Raw genomic sequence first — 21,776 nt, 5'->3', positions numbered from 1 at the left:
AGGAAAACACAGCAAAATCCAGTAAAACCAGCTCTGGGCTGGCCCAGAAAAGCAGGGCAGGGGGGTGATCCCAGAGCAGAGGAAAAGCCTCCAGCAGCCCCTCACTGCCCACACCCCCTCAGTGCTCTGGGCAGATCATTCCCCCGCATCCTTGAGCCTGGAGACAAGCCAGGAAAAAAAAAAACAAAACAGGATGAGGAATTTAGGGAAAGTGGGAACAGGCACTTATCTCAGGAGAAATTCCCCTCAGTTTGCCTCCCAGGTCAGGAAATCCCGGAATGGTTTGGGTGGGAAGGGGATTAAAGGGACACCTGCACTCTGAGCAGCTTCTGCCCCACCCTGACTCTGGACAATTCCAGGGACTGGGGGGAAACGTTGGGAAAAGGGGAAGGTTTTCACCCTGATCCGTAACAACTCCCAGGAAAATAAATAAATGAATAGATAAATAAACAGATAAATAACCAGTTAGACAGATAAACAACCAGTTAGATAAATAAACAACCAGATAGATCAATAACCAGACAGATAAGTAAATCAATAATCAGATAAATAAACAAATAAATAATCAGATAAATAAACAAATAAATAACCAGATAAATAAACAAATAAATAACCAGATAAATAAACAAATAAATAACCAGATTAATAAATAAATAACAGATAAATAACCAGATGAATAGATAAATAACCAGATAAATAAATAAATAAATAAACTGATAGACAGATAGATAAATAACCAGATAGATAAATCAATATCCAGACAGATAAATAACTAAACAGCCAGGTAAATAAACCAGGGATGGGGGGAAGCTTTGGGAAAGGGGCCCCATTTTCATGCTAAACTGTAACACTTCAGTAGGGAAATAAATAAAAAGATAGATAAATAGATAGATAGATAGATAGATAGATAGATAGATAGATAGATAGATAGATAGACAGAAAGACAGACAGACAGATAGATAGATTAATTAACTAATAACAGCCATCACAACCCCCAGGACCCAAAGCCAACCCCCTTCCCGGTTCCTTCCACCAGGGATGGGGGGAAGCTTTGGGAAACGGGCCCGTTTTCACTTCAGGAGGGAAATAAACAAAAACACAGATAGATAGATGGGTAGACAGATAAAATAATTAATTAATTAACTAATAACAGCCCCCACGAACCCCCAGGCCCCAAAAGCCCCCCCCCATCCCCGGTACCTTCCGCGGGGCTGGCGGGTCCCGCCGCCCCCTCCGCCCTGCCGGGGGCTTTCCTGGAGGGCTCCCCCTGCGCCTTCCCCGCCGCTCTCCCGGACCCTCCTCCTCCTCCTCCTCCTCCTCCCGCTCCCGCTCCCGCTCCGCCGCCATCGCCGCCGTCCCCGGGGCCCGGTGGTTCCGCCTCCTCCGCCGCCGCCGCCGCCCGGCGCTTCTTGCAGGGCAGCATCTTCAGCGCCAGCGCCATGGCGGGCCGGGCCGGGCCGGGGACGCCGGGATCCCGGCGGGGGTCCCGCTCCCCACGGTCCGGGCCCCGCTCCCCACGGTCCCGCTCCCCACGGTCCCGATCCCGACGGTCCCGATCCCCACGGTCCCGATCCCGCTCCCGAGCCCAGGAACCGGAAGCTCCCGGCGCTCCCTTCCCCCGCTCCGCGCATGCGCCGCCGGGACGGGGCCGGTCCCACCGGGGCGGGGGGGGGGAGACACCGGGAGCGACCCCCGGGAGCGACCCCCGGGAGCGACCCCCGCCGCCGTCACCGGGGCGACCCTAAACACCTCCCGGGACCCCCCCGCGCATCCCCCGGTTCATCCCCTCCACCCCCCGCCGTCCCCCCGCGGAGCCTCCCGGCGCTGCCGCCGCCGCATCGCGGTGGGAGAAGGGTTTCATTTAAATTAATTCAAACACACCGGACACGCGCCCCCCACACCCCGCCGCCGTCCCGGACCCCCCCCTTCGGGAGCCCCCCCCCCCCCGGGCAGTTGCCGAGTCACGGCCGGGCGGGGCCGCGGCGGGCGGGGCGGGGCCGGGCGGGGCGAGCGCCGCAGCGGGACCAGTCGCCAGCTCCTGCATCCCCGGCCCTGCCACTGGAGCAGCAGCAGCATCCTCCGCACCCCCCCCCCGCGCCGGGCCCCGCACCCCCCCCTCCCCCCCGCGGCGGGGCCACCATGGCCGAGATCACCAGTGTCCACCCCGGCTTCGGTGAGTGGGGGCCGGGGAGGCGGCGGGGGGACCCCCCGGGAGGAGCCGCTGGGGCCGGGCCGTGCGCGGCGGCAGCGGCCGCGCCATCGCTCCCGTCCCTCCGCCCCCCCGACGGCCGCGGCCCCTCGTTATCCGCCGCTCCTGCTCCTTCAGCATCCCCCGGCCCCGCTCCTTCAGCATCCCCCGGCCCCGCTCCCCGAGCATCCCCCGCTCCCTCGGCATCCCCCGGCCCCGCTCCCCGAGCATCCCCCGCTCCCTCGGCATCCCCCGGCCCCGCTCCCCGAGCATCCCGCGGTCCCCTCCGCTCCCGGGGGCGGCCCCGGGGGTGCTGCCGAGCCCCCCTCCCGCCGCTGGGGCGGTGCCAGCGCTCGGTGCCGGTGCCGGGGGTGGGGCGGGGGTCGCGGGGGGAGCGGGTGCGCGGCCGGGGCTCGGGATGACGTGATGTCTGTGCCGGGCCGCGCCCGCGCCCCGGCCCTTTGTTCGCGCTCCCGGGGGCGGCTGCGGCACCGGCACCGGCGGCACAAGGCGGGGCCCGGCCGGGAGGACCGGGGGGTGCCGCGGGGGAGGGCGGAGGGGGGGTCCCGCAGCCCCCCGGAGCGCCGGTGGGGCCCGGGCGGAGTCGGGAGCTGGTCGCGGGAGCTCCGCGGAGGGGATGGAGAAGCTCCAAATCCCGCTCGGCCCCCGCGGGGAGAAGGGCCCGGGCCGTGCCGGGCCCAGCCCGGGCGGGTTTTGCCGAGAATCCTGGGTTTTAGAATGGTTTTTTTGCTGCGGCCGCGGGGTGAGGAGGGCGGGGACCGCAGCGCTGAGGGGCCGGGGGTTCCTCCGGCCCTGGACGCCCAAAGTGATGCTCTGGGTGTCCTCCAGCACCCCCCCGACCTTCCCCTCGGACCTCCGGCCCCGCGGTCACAGCTTTTCCTTTAAATCCTTGAATACCCACCCATATTCCTCCATCCTCCACCGTTTATCTGGTGGCCAAACCCACTCACCTCTTCCCTTCTGGCTTTCCTGGAATCCCAGAGCCACCACGTGCTGCCACTGTTGGACCACTGGCCATCGAGGTTTCATCAGCAAACATCCATTTTTAAAGGAGGCTTTCCCCGATTTTTGGTTTCGTTTCAGTCAAACCGTAGCATCACCTCGGAGCAAAGGTCTCTCCCACGAAGTTTGGGTAAAAGGGCAGAGAGTTCTGCTCTGCTGGAGGGGGGTGCCAGCCTGTGGTGCCATTCCAGGTGGGCACTGGGCACTGGAATTGCCCTGGAAGCTGCGAAGGCTTCACTAAAACTGGCTCCAGGCAGCTTTAGATCCGTGTGGTTTCCAGCTGGAAGGAATTATGGAGACAGGACCAAGGGATGTATGGAATGGTTGCATAAGGAGGAGCCTTCAGCTGGGAAAAGGGGGACTTGGGCAGCACAGGGGAGGGAAAGGCTCATTCCCTGCTTCTCCTCATGCAGGAACAGGCATTGGAAGGGATGAGTGGGACACAGGAAAACCCTCCTTGTTCATGAGGCTCTTTGCCACAGAACATCCTGGGAGCCAAATTTAGGGGTTGAGAGAATGTTTAAGGGTTGAGGGAATATTTAAGGGTTGAGAGAATGTTTAAGGGTTGAGGGAATATTTAAGGGTTGAGGGAATATTTAAGGGTTGAGAGAATATTTAAGGGTTGAGAGAATATTTAAGGGTTGAGAGAATATTTAAAGGTTGAGAGAATATTTAGGAGTTTAGAGTATATTTAAGGGTTGAGAGGATATTTAAGGGTTGAAAGAATATTTAAGGGTTGAGAGAATATTTAGGAGTTTAGAGAATATTTAAGGGTTGAGAGGATATTTAAGAGTTGAGATAATTCGATGGGAGAAAGATCACAGGGACTTATTTGGTGCTTTTTGGGGCTGCTCCTGCACCTCAGAGGTGCAGGAAAGAAAGGTACAGGAGCTGATTTTGTGAGGGCACAAACAAAACACACACCAAGAATGAGAATAAGAATAAGAATGAGAACAAGAATGAGAACAAGAATGAGAATAAGAATAAGAATAAGAATAAGAATAAGAATAAGAATAAGAATAAGAATAAGAATAAGAATAAGAATAAGAATAAGAATAAGAATGGAATTTCAGCATTCTTCTTGAATATCCACCAAAGCTTTTAACAGCTGAGTTGTCTCCAAATGAGCTGTTTGAGAGCACTTGCCTCATTTTAAAGAGGGAACATTAAATAACAAACCAAAGTTGATTTTTTGGGGGGTGTTTTGTCAATATTATAAACCCCTCTTGCTTTAGTTAATTCAGCCCAAGGCTCTGTTTGCAGGGAGACCTGAGACAGGTTGCTCTGTGAGACCAGTCAGCAGTGCAGAAGATTCCAGCTGCAGGCTGGGGAGGTTCCTGCCGAACCAAAAAAGTGGTTTTCCCAGTTTTGGGAAAGGGCAAAACCGTTTTCCCTGAGCCTGTCAGGTGCTCATGTCACATCCTGGCAGCCTTGTCTTCCTGCCTGTTCCCCTCAATAAATGGGGATGTGGGAAGAACAGAGACAATCCCAACTCGTGCTGCTCTCTGGGGTGAGGTGAGAGGCCTGTTTTCTCCTGTTTGTGGTGCAGAATGAAGAGGGAAATCAGACAAATCTACCTTTTTTTTTAACCAGCTGTCCCGTCCAGCTGTTACCATTGTTGTCGTGTCGGTGGTTCCTGGGGAAGAAGTGGTTTGTAGGGAAAGAGATGTGGGGTTGAAGGGCTTTTTTTTTGGTTTGCTGGCTCCCAAAAATAACAGAAAAGAGCTTTAAAACCGGGAACACAAAAATAAGTCCTGTGAAAAGTCTGGCTCTACTTTCCCTAAAACCTCCCACCAAGAATCCTGAGGGCAGCACAAAGATCCCCCCTTTTCCTTCCCTTCCAGGACTGAGCAGCCCCTCCTTTTGGTCTCTCCTTGCCTTCCATCTGCTCCCCATCCTCCATGCACTCCAGATTCCCAATCCTTGGCTGGAATTGCTGAGGGATGTGAGTCCTGGGCAGCTCAGGCTTCCCTCAGTGCCTGGGTGAAACCCTCTCCAGAGCCATCCATTAGGGAATAACCGGCGTGGCTGCTAAAAATAACCACGGGGTGGTTCTGATGCTGCCCTGGAGAACGTAAATTGGCCTGAGATCTCGAAAACATCAAATAATCCCTAAATCCAAACGCGGGATTTTCCGTCCCTCGGTTGTGGTTTTTTTTTTTGGATGCTGGATTTCCACGGGAGATTTTGGCCTCGAGTCAGGGCAAACCAAAGCATTTCAGGGCAGACCAAAGCATTTCAGGGCAAAACAAGAAGACATTTCAGGGCAAAGTGGTGTTTTGGGAATGGTTTTAGTACTCGGCTCCGGCGTTCCGGCCACGCTTCCCGGTGTTGTGAAAACAGAATTGTGTAACGTCTGCGAGCAGGGCATCAAAAAAATAAAAGCAAGTGCCTCCTGCAAATCCAGAGCCCGCGTTCCTATGGAGATGCTGGTGAGGAGGGAGCCGGGTTTGGCAGGAGAAGGCAGAGCTGCTGTTTGAAATCCTCGGCACACGGAGGGGGAAGAGAACGCGGGGCGGGAGAGCGGGGGGGTCGATCTGCGGGGGGGAAAGAGGGGAAGGAGCTTCCAGGGGGAGCTTTTGGCAGGATTTTGGCAGGGTCAGGCCCTGACCGCCTCGTGTCCCCGCAGACGTGTCCCCCGTGGTGGCCGGGCTCATCGGCGCGACCGTCCTGGTGGTCTCCGTCTCGGTCACGGTGTTTGTGTGGACATGCTGTCACCAGCAGGCCGAGAAGAAGCACAAAACCCCCCCCTATAAGTTCATCCACATGCTGAAAGGCATCAGCATCTACCCCGAGACCTTGAGCAACAAGAAGAAAATCAACCGGCTGCGCCGAGACAAGAGCGGGACCCCCAAGGAGCCCGCGCGGGGGAACCTCCTGGTGGAAGCGGCCGAGTCGGGGCTGGCGGGCCCCGACAAGGCCCTGGCTGTGCCCACCGCGGCCCCCCGGGTCGAGCAGCTCCCCATCCAGGTGGATTACGGGGATGAACTCAGCCCGGACCGGAGCCTCACCCCGGCGGGCAGCAAAACCTCCTCGCCGTCCTCGCCGGGCGACGACGTGACGCTGGGCGAGCTGACCTTCTCGGTGGACTACAACTTCCCCAAAAAGGCCCTGGTGGTCACCATCCAGGAGGCCCGCGGGCTGCCCGTGATGGACGAGCACACGCAGAGCTCCGACCCCTACATCAAGATGACCATCCTGCCCGACAAGAGGCACCGCGTGAAGACCCGGGTGCTGCGCAAGACGCTGGAGCCGGTGTTCGACGAGACCTTCACCTTCTACGGGATCCCCTACAGCCAACTGCAGGACCTGGTGCTGCACTTCCTCGTGCTCAGCTTCGACCGCTTCTCCCGCGACGACGTGATCGGAGAGGTCGTGGTGCCCCTGGCCGGCGTCGACCCCAGCACCGGCAAAGTGCAGCTCACCAGGGAGATCCTCAAGAGGAACATCCAGGTGAGTCGTCTCCGGGCACCCCGGGGCTGATCCTGGGGCTGATCCCGGGCTGATCCCAGGCTGATGCTGGGGCTGATCCCGGGCTGATCCCAGGTTGATCCCAAGCTGATCCCAGGCTGATCCTGGGGCTGATCCTGGGGCCAATCCCATGCCGATCCCTGGGCTGATCCTGGGGCTGATCCCAGGACTGATTCCAGGGCTGATGCCAGGGCCAATCCCAGGGCCAATCCCAGGCTGATCCTGAGCTGATCCTGGGGCTGTTCCCAGGACTGATTCCAGGGCTGATGCCAGGGCCAATCCCAGGGCCAATCCCAGGCTGATCCTGAGCTGATCCTGGGCCAATCCCTGGACTGATCGCAGGGCCGATCCCAGGGCTGATCCCGGGCCGATCCTGGGGCTGATCCCAGGGCAATCCTGAGGCTGATCCCGAGGCTGATGCTGGGGCTGATCCCAGGCTGATCCCAAGCTGATCCCGAGGCCAATCCCAGGGCTGATCCCTGGCCAATCCTGGGCTGATCCTGGGGCCAATCCCGGGCTGATCCTGGGCTGATCTCGGGGCTGATCCCAGGACCAATCCTGAGGCCAATCCTGAGGCCGATCCTGGGCTGATCCTGGGGCCAATCTCGGGCTGATCCCAGGCTGATCCCAGGGCTGATCCCGGGGCCAATCCCAGGGCCGATCCTGGGCTGATCCTGGGCTGGTCCTGGGCTGATCCTGGGGCCAATCCCGGGGCCCATCCTGGGCTGATCCCGAGGCCTATCCCAGGGCTGATTCCAGGCTGATCCCAGGGCAATCCTGAGGCCGATCCCGGGCTGATCCTGGGGCCAATCCCAGGGTGATCCCAAGTCGATCTCAGGGCCGATCCCAGGGCTGATCCCGGGCCAATCCTGGGCTGATCCTGGGGCCAATCCCGGGCTGATCCTGGGCTGATCTCGGGGCTGATCCCAGGACCAATCCTGAGGCCAATCCTGAGGCCGATCCTGGGCTGATCCTGGGGCCAATCTCGGGCTGATCCCAGGCTGATCCCAGGGCTGATCCCGGGGCCAATCCCAGGGCCGATCCTGGGCTGATCCTGGGCTGGTCCTGGGCTGATCCTGGGGCCAATCCCGGGGCCCATCCTGGGCTGATCCCGAGGCCTATCCCAGGGCTGATTCCAGGCTGATCCCAGGGCAATCCTGAGGCCGATCCCGGGCTGATCCTGGGGCCAATCCCAGGGTGATCCCAAGTCGATCTCAGGGCCGATCCCAGGCTGATCCTGGGGCCAATCTCGGGCTGATCCCGAGGCCAATCCCAGGGCCAATCCCAGGCTGATCCCAGGGCCAATCCTGGGCCAATCCCAGGCCTTCCAACCCAGGATGTCCCGATGAACAGGAGCGATGCAAAGCCTCGGCCAGGAATCCTGGCCAAAGGGGGCCGAATCCTCAGGGTGGAGCTTCCTCAAAGCCATATTTCGTTGGAAAATTAAATAAGTTTCTAAGTGCTGAATTCTCAAGGAGCAGCTTCTTAAATGCCATTATTTCATTGGGAAGTTAAATAAGTTTCTGAGTGTTGAATTCTCAAGGATGAGCTTCTTAAAAGCCATTATTTCATTGGAAAATTAAATAAGTTTCTGAGTGTTGAATTCTCCAGGAGGAGCTTCTTAAAAGCCATATTTCACTTGAAAATTGAGAGAAGTTTCTAAGTGTTGAATTCTTAACTGTTGAATTCTCGAGGATAAGTTTTTAAAAGCCATTTTAATTTGAAAATTGAGAGAATTTTCTAAGTGTTGAATTCTCAAACAGAAGCTTCTTAAAAGCCATTATTTCATTGGAAAATTAAATAAGTTTCTGAGTGTTGAGTTCTTATTAATGTTTTTTAAAAGCCACCTTTAATTGGAAAGTTAAGGTAATTTTTAAGTGTTGAATTCTCAAGGAGAACCTTCTTAAAAGCCATTATTGGAAAATTAAATAAGTTTCTGAGTAGTGAATTCTTATTCATATTTTTTAAAAGCCATCTTTAGTTGGAAAATTTAGATAATTTTTGAGTGCTGAATTCTCAAAGAGCAGCTTCTTAAATGCCATTATTTCACTGGGAAATTAAATAAGTTTCTGAGTGTTGAATTCTCCAGGAGGAGCTTCTTAAAAGCCATGTTTGAAAACTGAGAGGAGTTTCTAAGGGTTGAGTTCTCCAGGATGAGCTTCCTATTTTTTAAAAGCCATCTTTAATTGGAAAATTTAGGTAGTTTTTAAGTGTTGAACTCTCCAGGGTAAGTTTTTAAAAGCCACCTTTGATTTGAAAATTGAGAGAATTTTCTGAGTGTTGAATTCTTAAGGATCCAGTGGGATTTGAGCTCCCAACCCCTTCACCCTAAAATCCGGTGGGATTTGAGCTCCCAACCCTCCCAGACCCAAAATCCAGTGGGATTTGAGCTCCCAACCCTCCCAGACCCAAAATCCAGTGGGTTTGGAGCTCATAAAACGCCCAGTCCCAAATTCCAGTGGGATTTGAGCTCCTGAACCCCTCAGACCCAAAATCCAGTGGGATTTGAGCTCCCAAACCCCTCAGACCCAAAATCCAGTGGGATTTGAGCTCCTAAACTCCCAAGACCCAAAATCCAGTGGGATTTGAGCTCCCAACCCCCCTCAGACCCAAAATCCAGTGGGATTTGAGCTCCCAAACCCATTCAGTGGAATTTGAGCTCCCAAACCCCTCACACCCAAAACTAAGTTGGATTTGAGCTCCCAAATCCCCCAGTCCCAAAATCCAGTGGGATTTGAGCTCCCAAGAGCATTCAGTGGAATTTGGGCTTCCAAACCCTTCACACCCAAAATCCAGTTGATTTGACCCCTCACACCCAAAATCCAGTGGGATTTGAGCTCCTAAACCCCTCACACCCAAAATCCAGTGGGATTTGAGCTCCTAAACCCCCCAGACCCAAAATCCAGTGGGATTTGACCTCCCAACCCCCCTAGACCCAAAATCCAGTGGGATTTGAGCTCCCAACCCCTTCACCCAAAAATCCAGTGGGATTTGAGCTCCCAACCCCCCCAGACCCAAAATCCAGTGGAATTTGAGCTCCTGAACCCCTCACACCCAAAATCCAGTGGAATTTGAGCTCCTAACCCCCTCCCAGACCCAAAATCCAGTGGAATTTGACCTCCCAACCCCCCCAGACCCAAAATCCAGTGGGATTTGAGCTCCCAACCCCCCTTCCCAATTCACAGTTTCCCAAATCCCGCCGCCGCCTCCTTTCCCTCCGAAGCTCCCCCCGGCTTTTCCCGCCGATGGAAACCCCCAATTCCAGGGGCAGAATTCCCAGGATCACCCCTTGCTGGGGGTGATTTCCCTCCCAGTCCCCCCCCCCCGGGAACTCCCCGCGCTCCCTTTTCCCGTTTCCAGCTGCTTTTCCCCGGGGGGGAAAAGGGGAATTCCGACGTCTCCCCGGAGCTCTCCGGGTTTCCCAGGCGGCTTTTTCCTGACGAATTCCTTGTTTTTCCCTGCTCCCAGAAGTGCCTGAGCCGGGGGGAGCTGCAGGTGTCCCTGTCCTACCAGCCCGTGGCGCAGAGGATGACCGTGGTGGTGCTGAAGGCCCGGCACCTGCCAAAGATGGACATCACCGGCCTCTCAGGTAGAAGCTATTTTCTCCAGCTTGGAATTTTTCTTTGGAAAACCCCCCCACCTGCCCCACTGCTTCCCGACCTCCAGGTTCACCCTGTTCCCGTTTGAGCCGTGGGAATTCCCAGGTTTGCCTCCTGAACCCCTCGTGGGGGATACAGAGCGTTCCCGCTGGCTCCTTATGGACAATTTAAGGAGGAAAATCACTTTTAAGGAGAATCCCAGGATCCCAGAGAGGTTTGGGATGGAAGAGACCTCAAAGATCGTCTTGTTCCAACCCAAAATCCAGTGGGATTTGAGCTCCCAAACCCCCCAGTCCCAAAATCCAGTGGGATTTGAGCTCCCAAACCCCCCAGTCCCAAAATCCAGTGGGATTTGAGCTCCCAACCCCCAGATCCAAAGTACCTGGCCGGGGGGTTGCACCCAAACCCTCTCCCTGTTCTGGGAGAACAAAGGGTTGGAGATTCCCGGGTTGGTTTGGGAAGGCAGGGTTTTCCAAAGGGCAGCAGATCTCCCTCGGGGTGGATCCAGGACGGGCTGGATCCGTGGGATGAGAGCGTGGGATTCACGGGCTGGAGCACGAGGATTCCATGGGATCCTGGCATTGCTGGATCAGGGATGGGGTGGCCCAGCAGGAGCAGGGAAGAGATTCCTGGCACCGTTCCATGAGATCCTGGGCTGGATCAGGGCTGGGATGGCCCAGCAGGAGCAGGGAGGGACTTCCTGGCACCATCCCATGGGACCCTGGCATTGCTGGATCAGGGCTGGGGTGACCCAGAGGGAGAAGGGAAGGGATTCCTGGCATCATCCCATGGGATCCTGGTATTCCTGGATCAGGGTTAGGGTGACCCAGAGGGAGAAGGGAAGGGATTCCTGGCACCATTCCATGGATTCCTGGGCTGGATCAGGGATGGGATGGCCCAGCAGGAGCAGGGAGGGCATTGCTGGCCCCATCCCATGGGATCCTGGCATTCCTGGATCAGGGCTGGGAGGGGGTTCCTGGCACCATCCCATGGGATCCTGGCATTCCTGGATCAGGGCTGGGGTGTCCCAGCAGGGGCAGGGAGGGGATTGTGCCCCCTGTGCCGGGCACTGGCGAGGCCACACCTCGAGGGCTGTGCCCGGTTCTGGGAATTCCAGGAGGATGTTGAGGGGCTGGAGCGTGTCCAGAGGGGCTGGAGCAGCAGGAGAAGGGGCTGGAGAAGTCCCGAGGGAGCTGGGGGGGCTCATCCTGGAGCAAAGGAGGCTCAGGGGGGATCAGGGGGCACCTTCTGGCTCTGGAATTCCCTGGCAGGAGGTTGGAGCCAGGGGGGATTCGGGCTCTGTTCCCAGGGAAAAACAGGAGGAGAGGGAACAACCTCGAGCTGTGCCAGGGGAGGGGCAGGGGGGACAGGAGGAATCATTTCCTCCTGGAAAGGGTTGTTGAGGATTGGAATGTTCTCCAGGGAGCTTTGGAGTCCCCAGTCCCTGGAGGTGACGAGGTGGGGACGGGGCACAGGCCGGGCTGGATGATCCCAGAGGGCTTTTCCAGCCTCAGGGATCCCAGGATGCCGGGATCACCGCCCTGAGCAGCCCTTTTTCCATGGAAAAAACCCCTGGGAGAGGAGGGCAAAGGAAGCAAAGTGTGAGGGGGAGCAGGGACAGCCCCGGGGAGGCGGAAACGGCCCCAAATCAGGGACAACTTCGAGTGGTTTCCTTCATTTTTTGCCATTTTTTTTGCCCTGCTGTTGGAAAGGAGGAGAAGAGCAGCTGCCCTGCAGGTCCCACTCGACTCCTGAATCCCATTTGCAACGTTTCCTTTGGGATTATTGGGAAAAACACTTGGAATCTGCTTCGGATTCCATCCCAACCTCCCCGGCAGGAGATGCAGGCCCGGCTTTGCGGCTCCCTCCTCAGAATGCAGATTAAAGCAGACTGAGCTCGGTTTAGGCCTCACTTTAGGCCTAAAGATAAAGATAAAAACACTCCTCCTTCCCAAATAAAACAGGAAGAGCTCTCCCCGTGTGTTCTCCAGCCAGAGGATGAGTTTTTTTCCGTGGCTGTTTTTCCCACCTGCTTTAGCTTTGGGAGGCTGAGGCCTTTGCTTTGTGGATCTGAGGCCTTTGCTTTGTGGATCTGAGGCCTTTGCTTTGAGGGGCTGAGGCCTTTGCTTTGTGGATCTGAGGCCTTTGCTTCCCCTCATCTTTATATCAAACTTATTGCAGCTGGATTAAAAAACAACAACAAAAAAAAAAGGTGAAAAATGAGCCTTCCAGCTCCAAAACTCGTGTGAAATGAAGGAGGGGAAAGAAAAAAAAAAAGCCCTCAGTGCCTGGTATCTCGATTGTAATGGCCAGCAAGTGTCTGCATGAAGGAAGGGCTTTGTTCTAAACTTCCCTCTTTTTCCAGAGCCTCCCCCTGCTCAGGGGTTTTCCTCCTTGCATATTCTTTATTTGTGATTTAATTCAGTGTTCAGCTGGTGATTTGGGGGCTCTGCTGGGCTGCTTTCCCTGAGGGATGCACAGGAGGGATGGTGGGAGAAGGGGAGGGTTGGGGGGTGACCTGCAAAAAACAGGGAGAGGGACGATTCCCAAGGGCCTGGAGTGCCAGGGAAAGGGGGAATTGAGGTAATGGAGCTCCTTTACTTTAGGGCTTCACTGGATTTTAGGGTCCTGTTGGAAAAAATTATGCTTTCCAGGACCCCTAGATTTCAGGCAGCTCTGAGCCCTCATGGGGTGGAAATAATGGGTCATAATTAAAAAAATCCAGATAATTCAGCTACTTAATGTAGGACTTTACTGAATTTTAGACTCCTGTTGGAAAAATTTAAAAACTAAGATAATTTAGGTACTTACTTTAGGACTTCACTGAATTTTAGAGCCCTGTTGGAAAAAATCATGCTTTGCAGGCCTGCAGAATCCCAGGCAGCTCTGAACCCTGGTGGGATGCAAATAATGGGTTATAATTAAAAAAATCCAGATAATTCAGCTCCTTACTTTAGGACTTCACTGAATTTTAGGGCCTTGTTGGAGAAAATGCCCCTTTGCAGGCCCCCAGGATCCCAGGCAGCTCTGAGCCCTCGTGGGGTGCAAATAATGGGTCATAACCTAAAAAATCCCAATAATTCAGTTACTTACTTTAGGACTTTACTGAATTTTAGAGCCTTTTTGGAGAAATTTAAAAACTAAGATGATTTAGGTACTTACTTTAGAACTTTACTGAATTTTAGAGCCCTGTTGGAAAAAACTATGCTTTCCAGGACCTCAGGATTCCAGGCTGCTCTGAGCCCTTGTGGGATGCAAATAATGGGCTATAATTAAAAAATCCTTATAAATCATCTATTTACTTTAGGACTTTACTGAATTTCAGGGGTCTTTTTGGAAAAAGTTATGCTTTCCAGGCCCCCAGGATCCCAGGCAGCTCCGAGCCCTCATGGAGTGTAAATAATGGGTTATAATTAAAAAAATCCAGATAATTCAGCTCCTTACTTTAGGAATTGGGTACTGAATTTGAATTTTAGGGCCCTGTTGGATAAAATGCTCCTTTCCAGGACCCTGGGATTTCAGGCAGCTCTGAGCCCTCATGGGGTGCAAATAATGGATTATAATCTAAAAAATCCAGATAATTCAACTGCTTATTTTAGGAATTGGCTACTGAATTTTAGAGCCCTGTTGGAAAAAATACTCCTTTTCAGGACTCCAAGATTTCAGGCAGCTCCGAGCCCTGGTGGGATGCAAATAATGGGTTATAATTAAAAAAATCCAGATAATTCAGCTACTTACTTCAGGACTTTACTGAATTTTAGAGGCCTTTTTGGAAACATTTAAAAACTAAAATAATGTAGCTCCTTACTTTAGGGCTTTACTGAATTTTAGAGTCTTGTTGGAAAAAATGCTCCTTTCCAGGCCCCCAGGATCCCAGGCAGCTCCGAGCCCTCGCGGGGTTCAAATAATGGGTCATACCCTAAAAAATGCAGATAATTCAGCTCCTTACTTTAGAACCTTACTGAATTTTAGAGCCTTTTTGGAAAAATTTAAAAACTAAGATAATTTAGGTACTTACTTTAGAACCTTACTGAATTTTAGAGCCCTGTTGGAAAAAATTATGCTTTCCAGAACCTCAGGATCCCAGACTGCTCTGAGCCCTGGTGGGATGCAAATAATGGGTCATAATTTAAAAAATCCAGATAATTCAGCTCCTTACTTTAGGACTTTACTGAATTTTAGAGCCCTGTTGGAGAAAATGCCCCTTTGCAGGCCTCCAGGATTCCAGGCAACTCGGAGCCCTCGTGGGGTGCAAATAATGGGTCATAACCTAAAAAATCCCAATAATTCAGTTACTAACTTTAGGACTTTACTGAATTTTAGAGCCTTTTTGGAAAAATTTAAAAACTAAGATAATTTAGGTACTTACTTTAGAACCTTACTGAATTTTAGAGCCCTGTTGGAAAAAATTATGCTTTCCAGGCCCTCAGGATCCCAGGCTGCTCTGAGCCCTCGTGGGATGCAAATAATGGGCTATAATTAAAAAAATCTAGATAAATCATCTATTTACTTTAGGACTTTACTGAATTTTAGGGCCTTGTTGGAGAAAATGCCCCTTTGCAGGACCCCAGGATTCCAGGCAGCTCTGAGCCCTCGTGGGGTGCAAATAATGGGTTATAATTAAAAAAATCCAGATAATTCAGCTCCTTACTTTAGGACTTTACTGAATTTTAGGGGCCTTTTTGGAAAAAGTTATGCTTTCCAGGCCCCCAGGATCCCAGGCAGCTCCGAGCTCCCATGGGGTGCAAATAATGGGTTATAATCTAAAAAATCCAGATAATTCACCTACTTGGCTGCTGAATTTTGGAGCCCTGTTGGAAAAAATGCTCCTTTCCAGGACCCCAAGATTTCAGGCAGCTCTGAGCCCTCATGGGGTGCAAATAATGCGTTATAATTTAAAAAATCCAGATAATTCAGCTACTTACTTTAGGAATTGGCTACTGAATTTTAGAAGCTTGTTGGAAAAATTTAAAAACTAAGATAATTTAGGTACTTACTTTAGGACTTCACTGAGCTTTAGAGTCTTGTTGGAAAAAATGATCCTTTGCAGGACCCCGGGATTCCAGGCTGCTCTGAGCCCTCGTAGGATGCAAATAATGGGTTATAATTAAAAAATCCAGATAATTCAGCTCCTTACTTTAGGACTTCACTGAATTTTAGAGCCCTGTTGGAAAAAATGCTCCTTTGCAGGACCCCAGGATTCCAGGCAGCTCTGAGCCCTCGTGGGGTGCAAATAATGGGTCATACCCTAAAAAATGCAGATAATTCAGCTCCTTACTTTAGGACTTCACTGAATTATAGAGCCTTTTTGGAAAAATTTAAAAACTAAGATAATTTAGGTACTTACTTTAGAACTTCACTGAATTTTAGAGCCTTTTTGGAAAAAATTATGCTTTCCAGGCCCTCAGGATCCCAGGCTGCTCTGAGCCCTTGTGGGATGCAAATAATGGGTTATAATTAAAAAAATCTAGATAAATCATCTATTTACTTTAGGACTTTACTGAATTTTAGGGCCTTGTTGGAGAAAATGCCCCTTTGCAGGACCCCAGGATTCCAGGCAGCTCTGAGCCCTCGTGGGGTGCAAATAATGGGTTATAATTAAAAAAATCCAGATAATTCAGCTCCTTACTTTAGGACTTTACTGAATTTTAGGGGCCTTTTTGGAAAAAGTTATGCTTTCCAGGCCCCCAGGATCCCAGGCAGCTCCGAGCCCTTGCAGGGTGCAAATAATGGGTTATAATCTAAAAAATCCAGATAATTCACCTGCTTCGCTGCTGAATTTTGGAGCCCTGTTGGAAAAAATGATCCTTTGCAGGACCCTGGGATTTCAGGCAGCTCTGAGCCCTCGTGGGGTGCAAATAATGGGTTATAATTAAAAAAATCCAGATAATTCAGCTACTTAATGTAGGACTTTACTGAATTTTAGAGCCTTTTTGAAAAAATTTAAAAACTAAGATAATTTAGTTACTTACTTTAGAACTTCACTGAATTTTAGAGCCTTTTTGGAAAAATTTAAAAACTAAGATAATTTAGTTACTTACTTTAGAACTTCACTGAATTTTAGAGCCTTTTTGGAAAAAATTATGCTTTCCAGGACCCCAAGATTTCAGGCTGCTCTGAGCCCTTTTGGGGTGCAAATAATGGGTCATAACCTAAAAAATCCCAATAATTCAGTTACTTACTTTAGGACTTCACTGAATTTTAGACTCCTGTTGGAAAAATTTAAAAACTAAGATAATTTAGGTACTTGCTTTAGAACCTTACTGAATTTTAGAGCCCTGTTGGAAAAAATTATGCTTTCCAGGCCCTCAGGATCCCAGGCTGCTCTGAGCCCTTGTGGGATGCAAATAATGGGTTATAATTAAAAAAATCTAGATAAATCATCTATTTACTTTAGGACTTTACTGAATTTTAGGGCCTTGTTGGAGAAAATGCCCCTTTGCAGGACCCCAGGATTCCAGGCAGCTCTGAGCCCTCGTGGGGTGCAAATAATGGGTTATAATTAAAAAAATCCAGATAATTCAGCTCCTTACTTTAGGACTTTACTGAATTTTAGGGGCCTTTTTGGAAAAAGTTATGCTTTCCAGGCCCCCAGGATCCCAGGCAGCTCCGAGCTCCCATGGGGTGCAAATAATGGGTTATAATCTAAAAAATCCAGATAATTCACCTACTTGGCTGCTGAATTTTGGAGCCCTGTTGGAAAAAATGCTCCTTTCCAGGACCCCAAGATTTCAGGCAGCTCTGAGCCCTCATGGGGTGCAAATAATGCGTTATAATTTAAAAAATCCAGATAATTCAGCTACTTACTTTAGGAATTGGCTACTGAATTTTAGAAGCTTGTTGGAAAAATTTAAAAACTAAGATAATTTAGGTACTTACTTTAGGACTTCACTGAGCTTTAGAGTGTTGTTGGAAAAAATGATCCTTTGCAGGACCCCGGGATCCCAGGCTGCTCTGAGCCCTCACGGGGTGCAAATAATGGGTCATAACCTAAAAAATCCCAATAATTCAGTTACTTACTTTAGGACTTTACTGAATTTTAGAGCCCTGTTGGAAAAAATTATGCTTTCCAGGACCCCAAGATTTCAGGCAGCCAGGCTGCTCTGAACCCCTTGTATGGGTTATAATCTAAAAAATCCAGATAATTCACCTACTTGGCTGCTGAATTTTGGAGCCCTGTTGGAAAAAATGCCCCTTTGCAGGCCCCCAGGATCCCAGGCAGCTCGGAGCCCTCGTGGGGTGCAAATAATGGGTCATAACCTAAAAAATCCCAATAATTCAGTTACTTACTTTAGAACCTTACTGAATTTTAGAGCCCTGTTGGAGAAAATGCCCCTTTGCAGGCCCCCAGGATCCCAGGCAGCTCTGACCTCGCGGGGTGCAAATAATGGGTCATACCCTATAAAACCCCGATAATTCAGCTGCTTGGCCGCCGAATTCCGGAGCCCTGCAGGCCCAGCTGCCCCTTTCCCCCTCGGAGGTCCCTCCACCCCATAACCCCCCTGCCTGGGCTGTGTTATGAGTCCCCCCTGTCCCCCCCAGCAGACCCCTACGTCAAGGTGAACGTCTACTACGGGCGCAAGCGCATCGCCAAGAAGAAGACCCACGTGAAGAAGTGCACCCTGAACCCCGTGTTCAACGAGTCCTTCATCTACGACGTGCCCGGGGAGCTGCTGCCCGACGTCAGCATCGAGTTCCTGGTCATCGACTTCGACCGCACCACCAAGAACGAGGTGGTGGGGAGGCTCATCCTGGGCGCCCACAGCGCGACGCCCGCGGGCGCCGAGCACTGGCGCGAGGTCTGCGACAGCCCCAGGAAACCCGTGGCCAAGTGGCACAGCCTGAGCGAGTACTAAACACAAAAAAAACAACCTTCTTCCCCCCCCCAACCCACCTAGGACAGACTTAAAACCTTGTTTTAGCTGTAGGACTAAAAAAAAAAAAAACAAAAAAACCACAAAAAAAACACAACTCTTCGTTCGTCCGGCGAGGTCGGTTCTCTTTAGTGATGTGGGGCTTTTTTTGTTGTTTTATTTTTTTTTCCTGTTGGTTTGTTTTATGTTTTTCAGGTTTTTTTTTTTCATTTTTTCGTTGTTTTTTTTTTTTTTTTTAATTTTGCGGGGCGCTTAAAAAAAAAAACCAAAAAAAACCAAAAAAAAAAAAAACGCTCCCAGAGAGAGAGCATTAAATGACAAAAAAAAAAAAAAAGAGGTACCACAGATATATATAACAGTGTAATCACGCTATTGCATGCCTAATAAAACTGAAATTAGTATAACTCTGCCAGTATCAAGTTGCAGGTTTTAATACAATTATCTGTCACTATGGAAGTCGTGTTCGTGCCGAGCTGTCTCTGCTGGTATTTCACCAAGATTGGCCTGTCTTTGTTTATTAGGCTTCTTCTCCCCAGGTTTTCTGGATTCTGCTGTTTGACCTCTGGTTTCTCGTTCGTTTGCCTGCCCACGGGTTCTGTTCTGTGCCGGGTGAGAACCCTGCACTGGCACAAAAGGAAAATACAGGGAACATGGCACTGGCCTCCAGAGGAGGAACAATTCCGTTGTCAGGCACCGAAATCCTCGGGTCTGGGGAGCTGTGAGGTCACAACACCCCAGACTTGCCTCCCAAACCCGAACCCCAACCGGTCCCGCTGCTTTTGCCATGTGGGAGTTCCACAGGATTCCCAAAAACTGGGGAAACTCTGCTCGGTTTTGGTTTCATTTGACCCCCTGCCCGTGCCTGTGTTTCCCAAGGGAAGCCAAGCTCGGGCTGGGAAGGGAACTCTCCACCATCAGGTGAAATTCCTGGTCCGTAAGTTCCGTTTAAGGGCCCGGCAGAGCTGGGATGGGGGAAGAGCTGGGATGGGGGAAGAGCTGGTGGGGGAGAGGGTTACAAAGCTCCCCTTCATCCCCCCTGGGTCAGACGGGACCCTGAGAGGCAGCTTTGAAAGGAGGAGCAGACACAGGCACTGAAACGGGTCGGGCTTGGAATTCCAGGGCAGCCTGAGCTCCACAGAGTTTGGGAGCAGCTGCCTGGGATGTGCTGCTGCTGCTGGGCTTGGGCTCTGGCTCCAGGGGAGAGATGAGGATTAATTCATTAACCAGCAGCAATTAATTGGTGGGAAGCAGTGAACCGAGCAGGAACAGCCAGAGCTGGAATCACTCCTGGGCCCTGCAGTGGGAACACGAGGCAGGAGCGAATTTGGGAGAGGCTGCCGGGAGATCCCGGGATTCCGGGATGCAAATCCCGGGGTTTAATTTAAAAAAATAACCAACTAAAAATTAGGATAATTTAGCTGCTTACAGGAGCCCTGAGTTTTAGAACGTGATGCTTTCCACCTCCGTGCTCCGGGCTGGGCCGGTCCCTCCCAGTCCCTCCCAGTCCCTCCCAGTCGAGCAGGGACTTCCCTCCTCCCCGACGGCCAGCGAGGGTTTCTGCCTGAGGGTTGGGTCGGTTTTGTCGGTGTCTTAAATGCTCTGGGTGGCTCCAGAGAAGGAATTCCCCCTTGGAAGTGGCCGCAGATCCGTTTAAATCCTTGTGGTTTTGGGGTGTTTTTTGTTGCTTTTTTTGCTTTTTTTGTTTGTTTGTTTGTTTTTTCTCTAAGCGATCGTGTCGCTGAAATTTTAGCAACTGCCACGAACTTTTTTCCTCCAAACATGCTTTCCAGCACCTCTCCCAAAAAATCTGACCGGGACCTAAAAACAGCAACGAAATTCCCTCCCCCCTCCCCCCCTCGGTGTGAAAAGCATGTGTGAGCCTCGATGATTCCTTTAGTTGCAAAGGAAAGATGAATTTCTTGTCAAGGAAACATGCTCAGGGTAAATAGACTTAGGCTGTCGGGCAGGTAGGAGTAGCTCCAACACTCTTCTGGAATGATAGGAAACTGAAGATGTGCAGATATTATATATTTTTAAGACATAAAAATAAGACAGTAAGTGACAGCAGACTCACTGTAAAAAAAAAAATCTCCCAGGTGTGGTTTATTCTTTACCTTTGTGTCTTCTATTGTAAAATGAACTTGGACAAGTTACAACTTTGTGTGGGAAAAAAAACAACAACAAAAAAAAAACACAAAAAAAAAAGAGAGGGAAAAACAAAAACAAAAAAAAAAGGCAAAAAAAGCCAACTCTCAACCTGTGTGGAAGTGCATAACTGCTATCAGCTAACCTCCATCCTGTAACGCTACCTTGTATGTGGGATTTGTTAACGCACATCGAGCGTGCAAATAAAGATTAAATCACTTTACCCGCTGCCTGAGCTCCGTGCTGGGACCGGGGGACGCTCCGGGCAGCCCGAGGAACCCCCTTCGCTGCTCCCAGGGAGAGCAAACACCGGGATAAACCTCGGGGAGGCGCGGGAGGGAATCCTGGGGAACTGGGGGCGGAATTAAGGCGAGCCCGGGGAAGGGGAGGTTTTGGGGTGACAGAAGGACGGGGGGGGATCGTTTCCAAGGGCCTGGAGGGACAGGAGGAGGGGGAACGGCTTCCAGCTGCAGGAGGGAAAGATTTAAATCAGATGTCGGGAAGAAATTGGTCCCTGGGAGGGTGGGAGGGCCGAGGTTATTCCACGGCTGCCCCATCCCTGGGAGTGTCCCAGGCCAGGCTGGAGCAACCCGGGATGGGGGAAGGTGTCCCTGCCCATGGAAACGAGATGATCTTCAAGGTCCCTCCCCATCCAGCCCATCCCTGGGAGTGTCCCAGGCCAGGCTGGAGCACCCAGGATAGGGGAAAGTGTCCCTGCTCATGGAAACGAGAGGATCTTCAAGGTCCCTCCCCATCCAGCCCAGCCCATCCCATCCCATCCCATCCCATCCCATCCCATCCCACGATCCCCTGACGGCCTCAGCCCATCCCAGAACCCCCAGCGTTATAATCGGGAATAAACTGCTATAAATGGATCTTCACTGGATCTTCACAGTTGGATCCAAGGGAAGGAGGAAAAAAAAAGGACATTAAATGGGCAGACAGAGAAGCCATTTCACCCCGGAATTTGTAATCCGGGGGCATTCCCGGATCCCTGGGACAAATCTGAATCCTCCAGGGATGTTTATTCCCATCTCCCCCCTCCCGGAGCAGCGAGGATGTGGCTCCCGGGGCTCGTTTTCCAGGGACGTGGCTCCCGGGGCTCCCTTTCCCAGGATGTGGCTCCCGGGGCTCGTTTTCCAGGGATGTGGCTCCCGGGGCTCGTTTTCCCGGGATGTGGCTCCCGGGGCTCGTTTTCCCGGGATGTGGCTCCCGGGGCTCGTTTTCCCGCAGCACCGCCCAGGGCCGGGCACAAAGCCCGGCTTTACAAAACCCAACAGCCCCGGGCCGGGTTTCCCCGGCAACAGATTCCTGCCAGGGCCTCCCTTCCCGCTTTTTTTGGGAGCTTCCCAAGCCGCGGCAAGTCCAGGGGTGCTCCCACTATCCCAGCTTGCTCCGGGCTGGCCTTGGACACTGCCAGGGATTGCAGGGATCTGAATTCCAGGGGCTCAGGACACGGTTCTGCCCCAGCATTTC

General features: G+C 51.9%; 2 protein-coding genes and 1 long non-coding RNA gene across 6 annotated transcripts in view; 2 read left to right on the top strand and 1 right to left on the bottom strand.

Annotated features, from left to right (window-relative positions):
- The window catches only part of LOC135403842 (GON-4-like protein), a 94,232-nt gene that overhangs the window by 33,019 nt on the left and 39,437 nt on the right, over positions 1 to 21,776 (bottom strand). The window contains exon 1 of one of the 2 annotated variants that reach the window (XM_064638214.1): positions 1,201 to 1,741. The exons of the other annotated variant lie outside the window; for it this stretch is intronic. Coding sequence (XP_064494284.1) covers positions 1,201 to 1,441 — 241 coding nt within the window. The 5' untranslated portion in view covers positions 1,442 to 1,741. Of the gene's footprint in view, positions 1 to 1,200; positions 1,742 to 21,776 lie in introns of those variants that run through there. 2 annotated transcript variants of the gene reach the window in all.
- SYT11 (synaptotagmin 11) lies at positions 1,736 to 20,523 on the top strand. 3 transcript variants are annotated; one of them, XM_064638245.1, is made up of 4 exons: positions 1,736 to 2,173; positions 5,841 to 6,664; positions 10,154 to 10,271; positions 17,824 to 20,523. In XM_064638245.1, exons 1-4 carry the CDS (start codon positions 2,140 to 2,142, stop codon positions 18,135 to 18,137), a joined length of 1,290 nt encoding a protein of 429 aa, XP_064494315.1. In that variant the 5' UTR covers positions 1,736 to 2,139; the 3' UTR covers positions 18,138 to 20,523. The 3 variants fall into 3 exon arrangements, with proteins under 3 accessions (XP_064494315.1, XP_064494314.1, XP_064494316.1); XM_064638244.1 differs by having other exon boundaries at positions 1,759 to 2,173; positions 10,151 to 10,271; XM_064638246.1 differs by having other exon boundaries at positions 2,050 to 2,173; positions 10,151 to 10,271; positions 17,827 to 20,523.
- On the top strand, positions 7,821 to 10,058 carry LOC135403882 (uncharacterized). Its single transcript, XR_010425517.1, has 2 exons — positions 7,821 to 8,362; positions 8,705 to 10,058. It is a non-coding gene; the product is annotated as an uncharacterized LOC135403882 (long non-coding RNA).

Source organism: Pseudopipra pipra, chromosome 29 (genome assembly GCF_036250125.1).
Source record: "Pseudopipra pipra isolate bDixPip1 chromosome 29, bDixPip1.hap1, whole genome shotgun sequence".
Lineage (NCBI taxonomy): Eukaryota > Metazoa > Chordata > Aves > Passeriformes > Pipridae > Pseudopipra > Pseudopipra pipra.
The sequence above is the reverse complement of the archived record's forward strand: the minus strand, read 5'-3'. Positions and strand labels throughout refer to the sequence as shown.

Excerpts from the sequence above, each read along its gene's own strand:
- SYT11 (XM_064638244.1), top strand. The coding sequence starts at position 2,140 with ATGGCCGAGATCACCAGTGTCCACCCCGGCTTCG. Across the intron at positions 6,665-10,150 it reads TCCTCAAGAGGAACATCCAG|AAGTGCCTGAGCCGGGGGGA; the intron begins GTGAGTCGTCTC and ends CCCTGCTCCCAG. Across the intron at positions 10,272-17,823 it reads GGACATCACCGGCCTCTCAG|CAGACCCCTACGTCAAGGTG; the intron begins GTAGAAGCTATT and ends TGTCCCCCCCAG.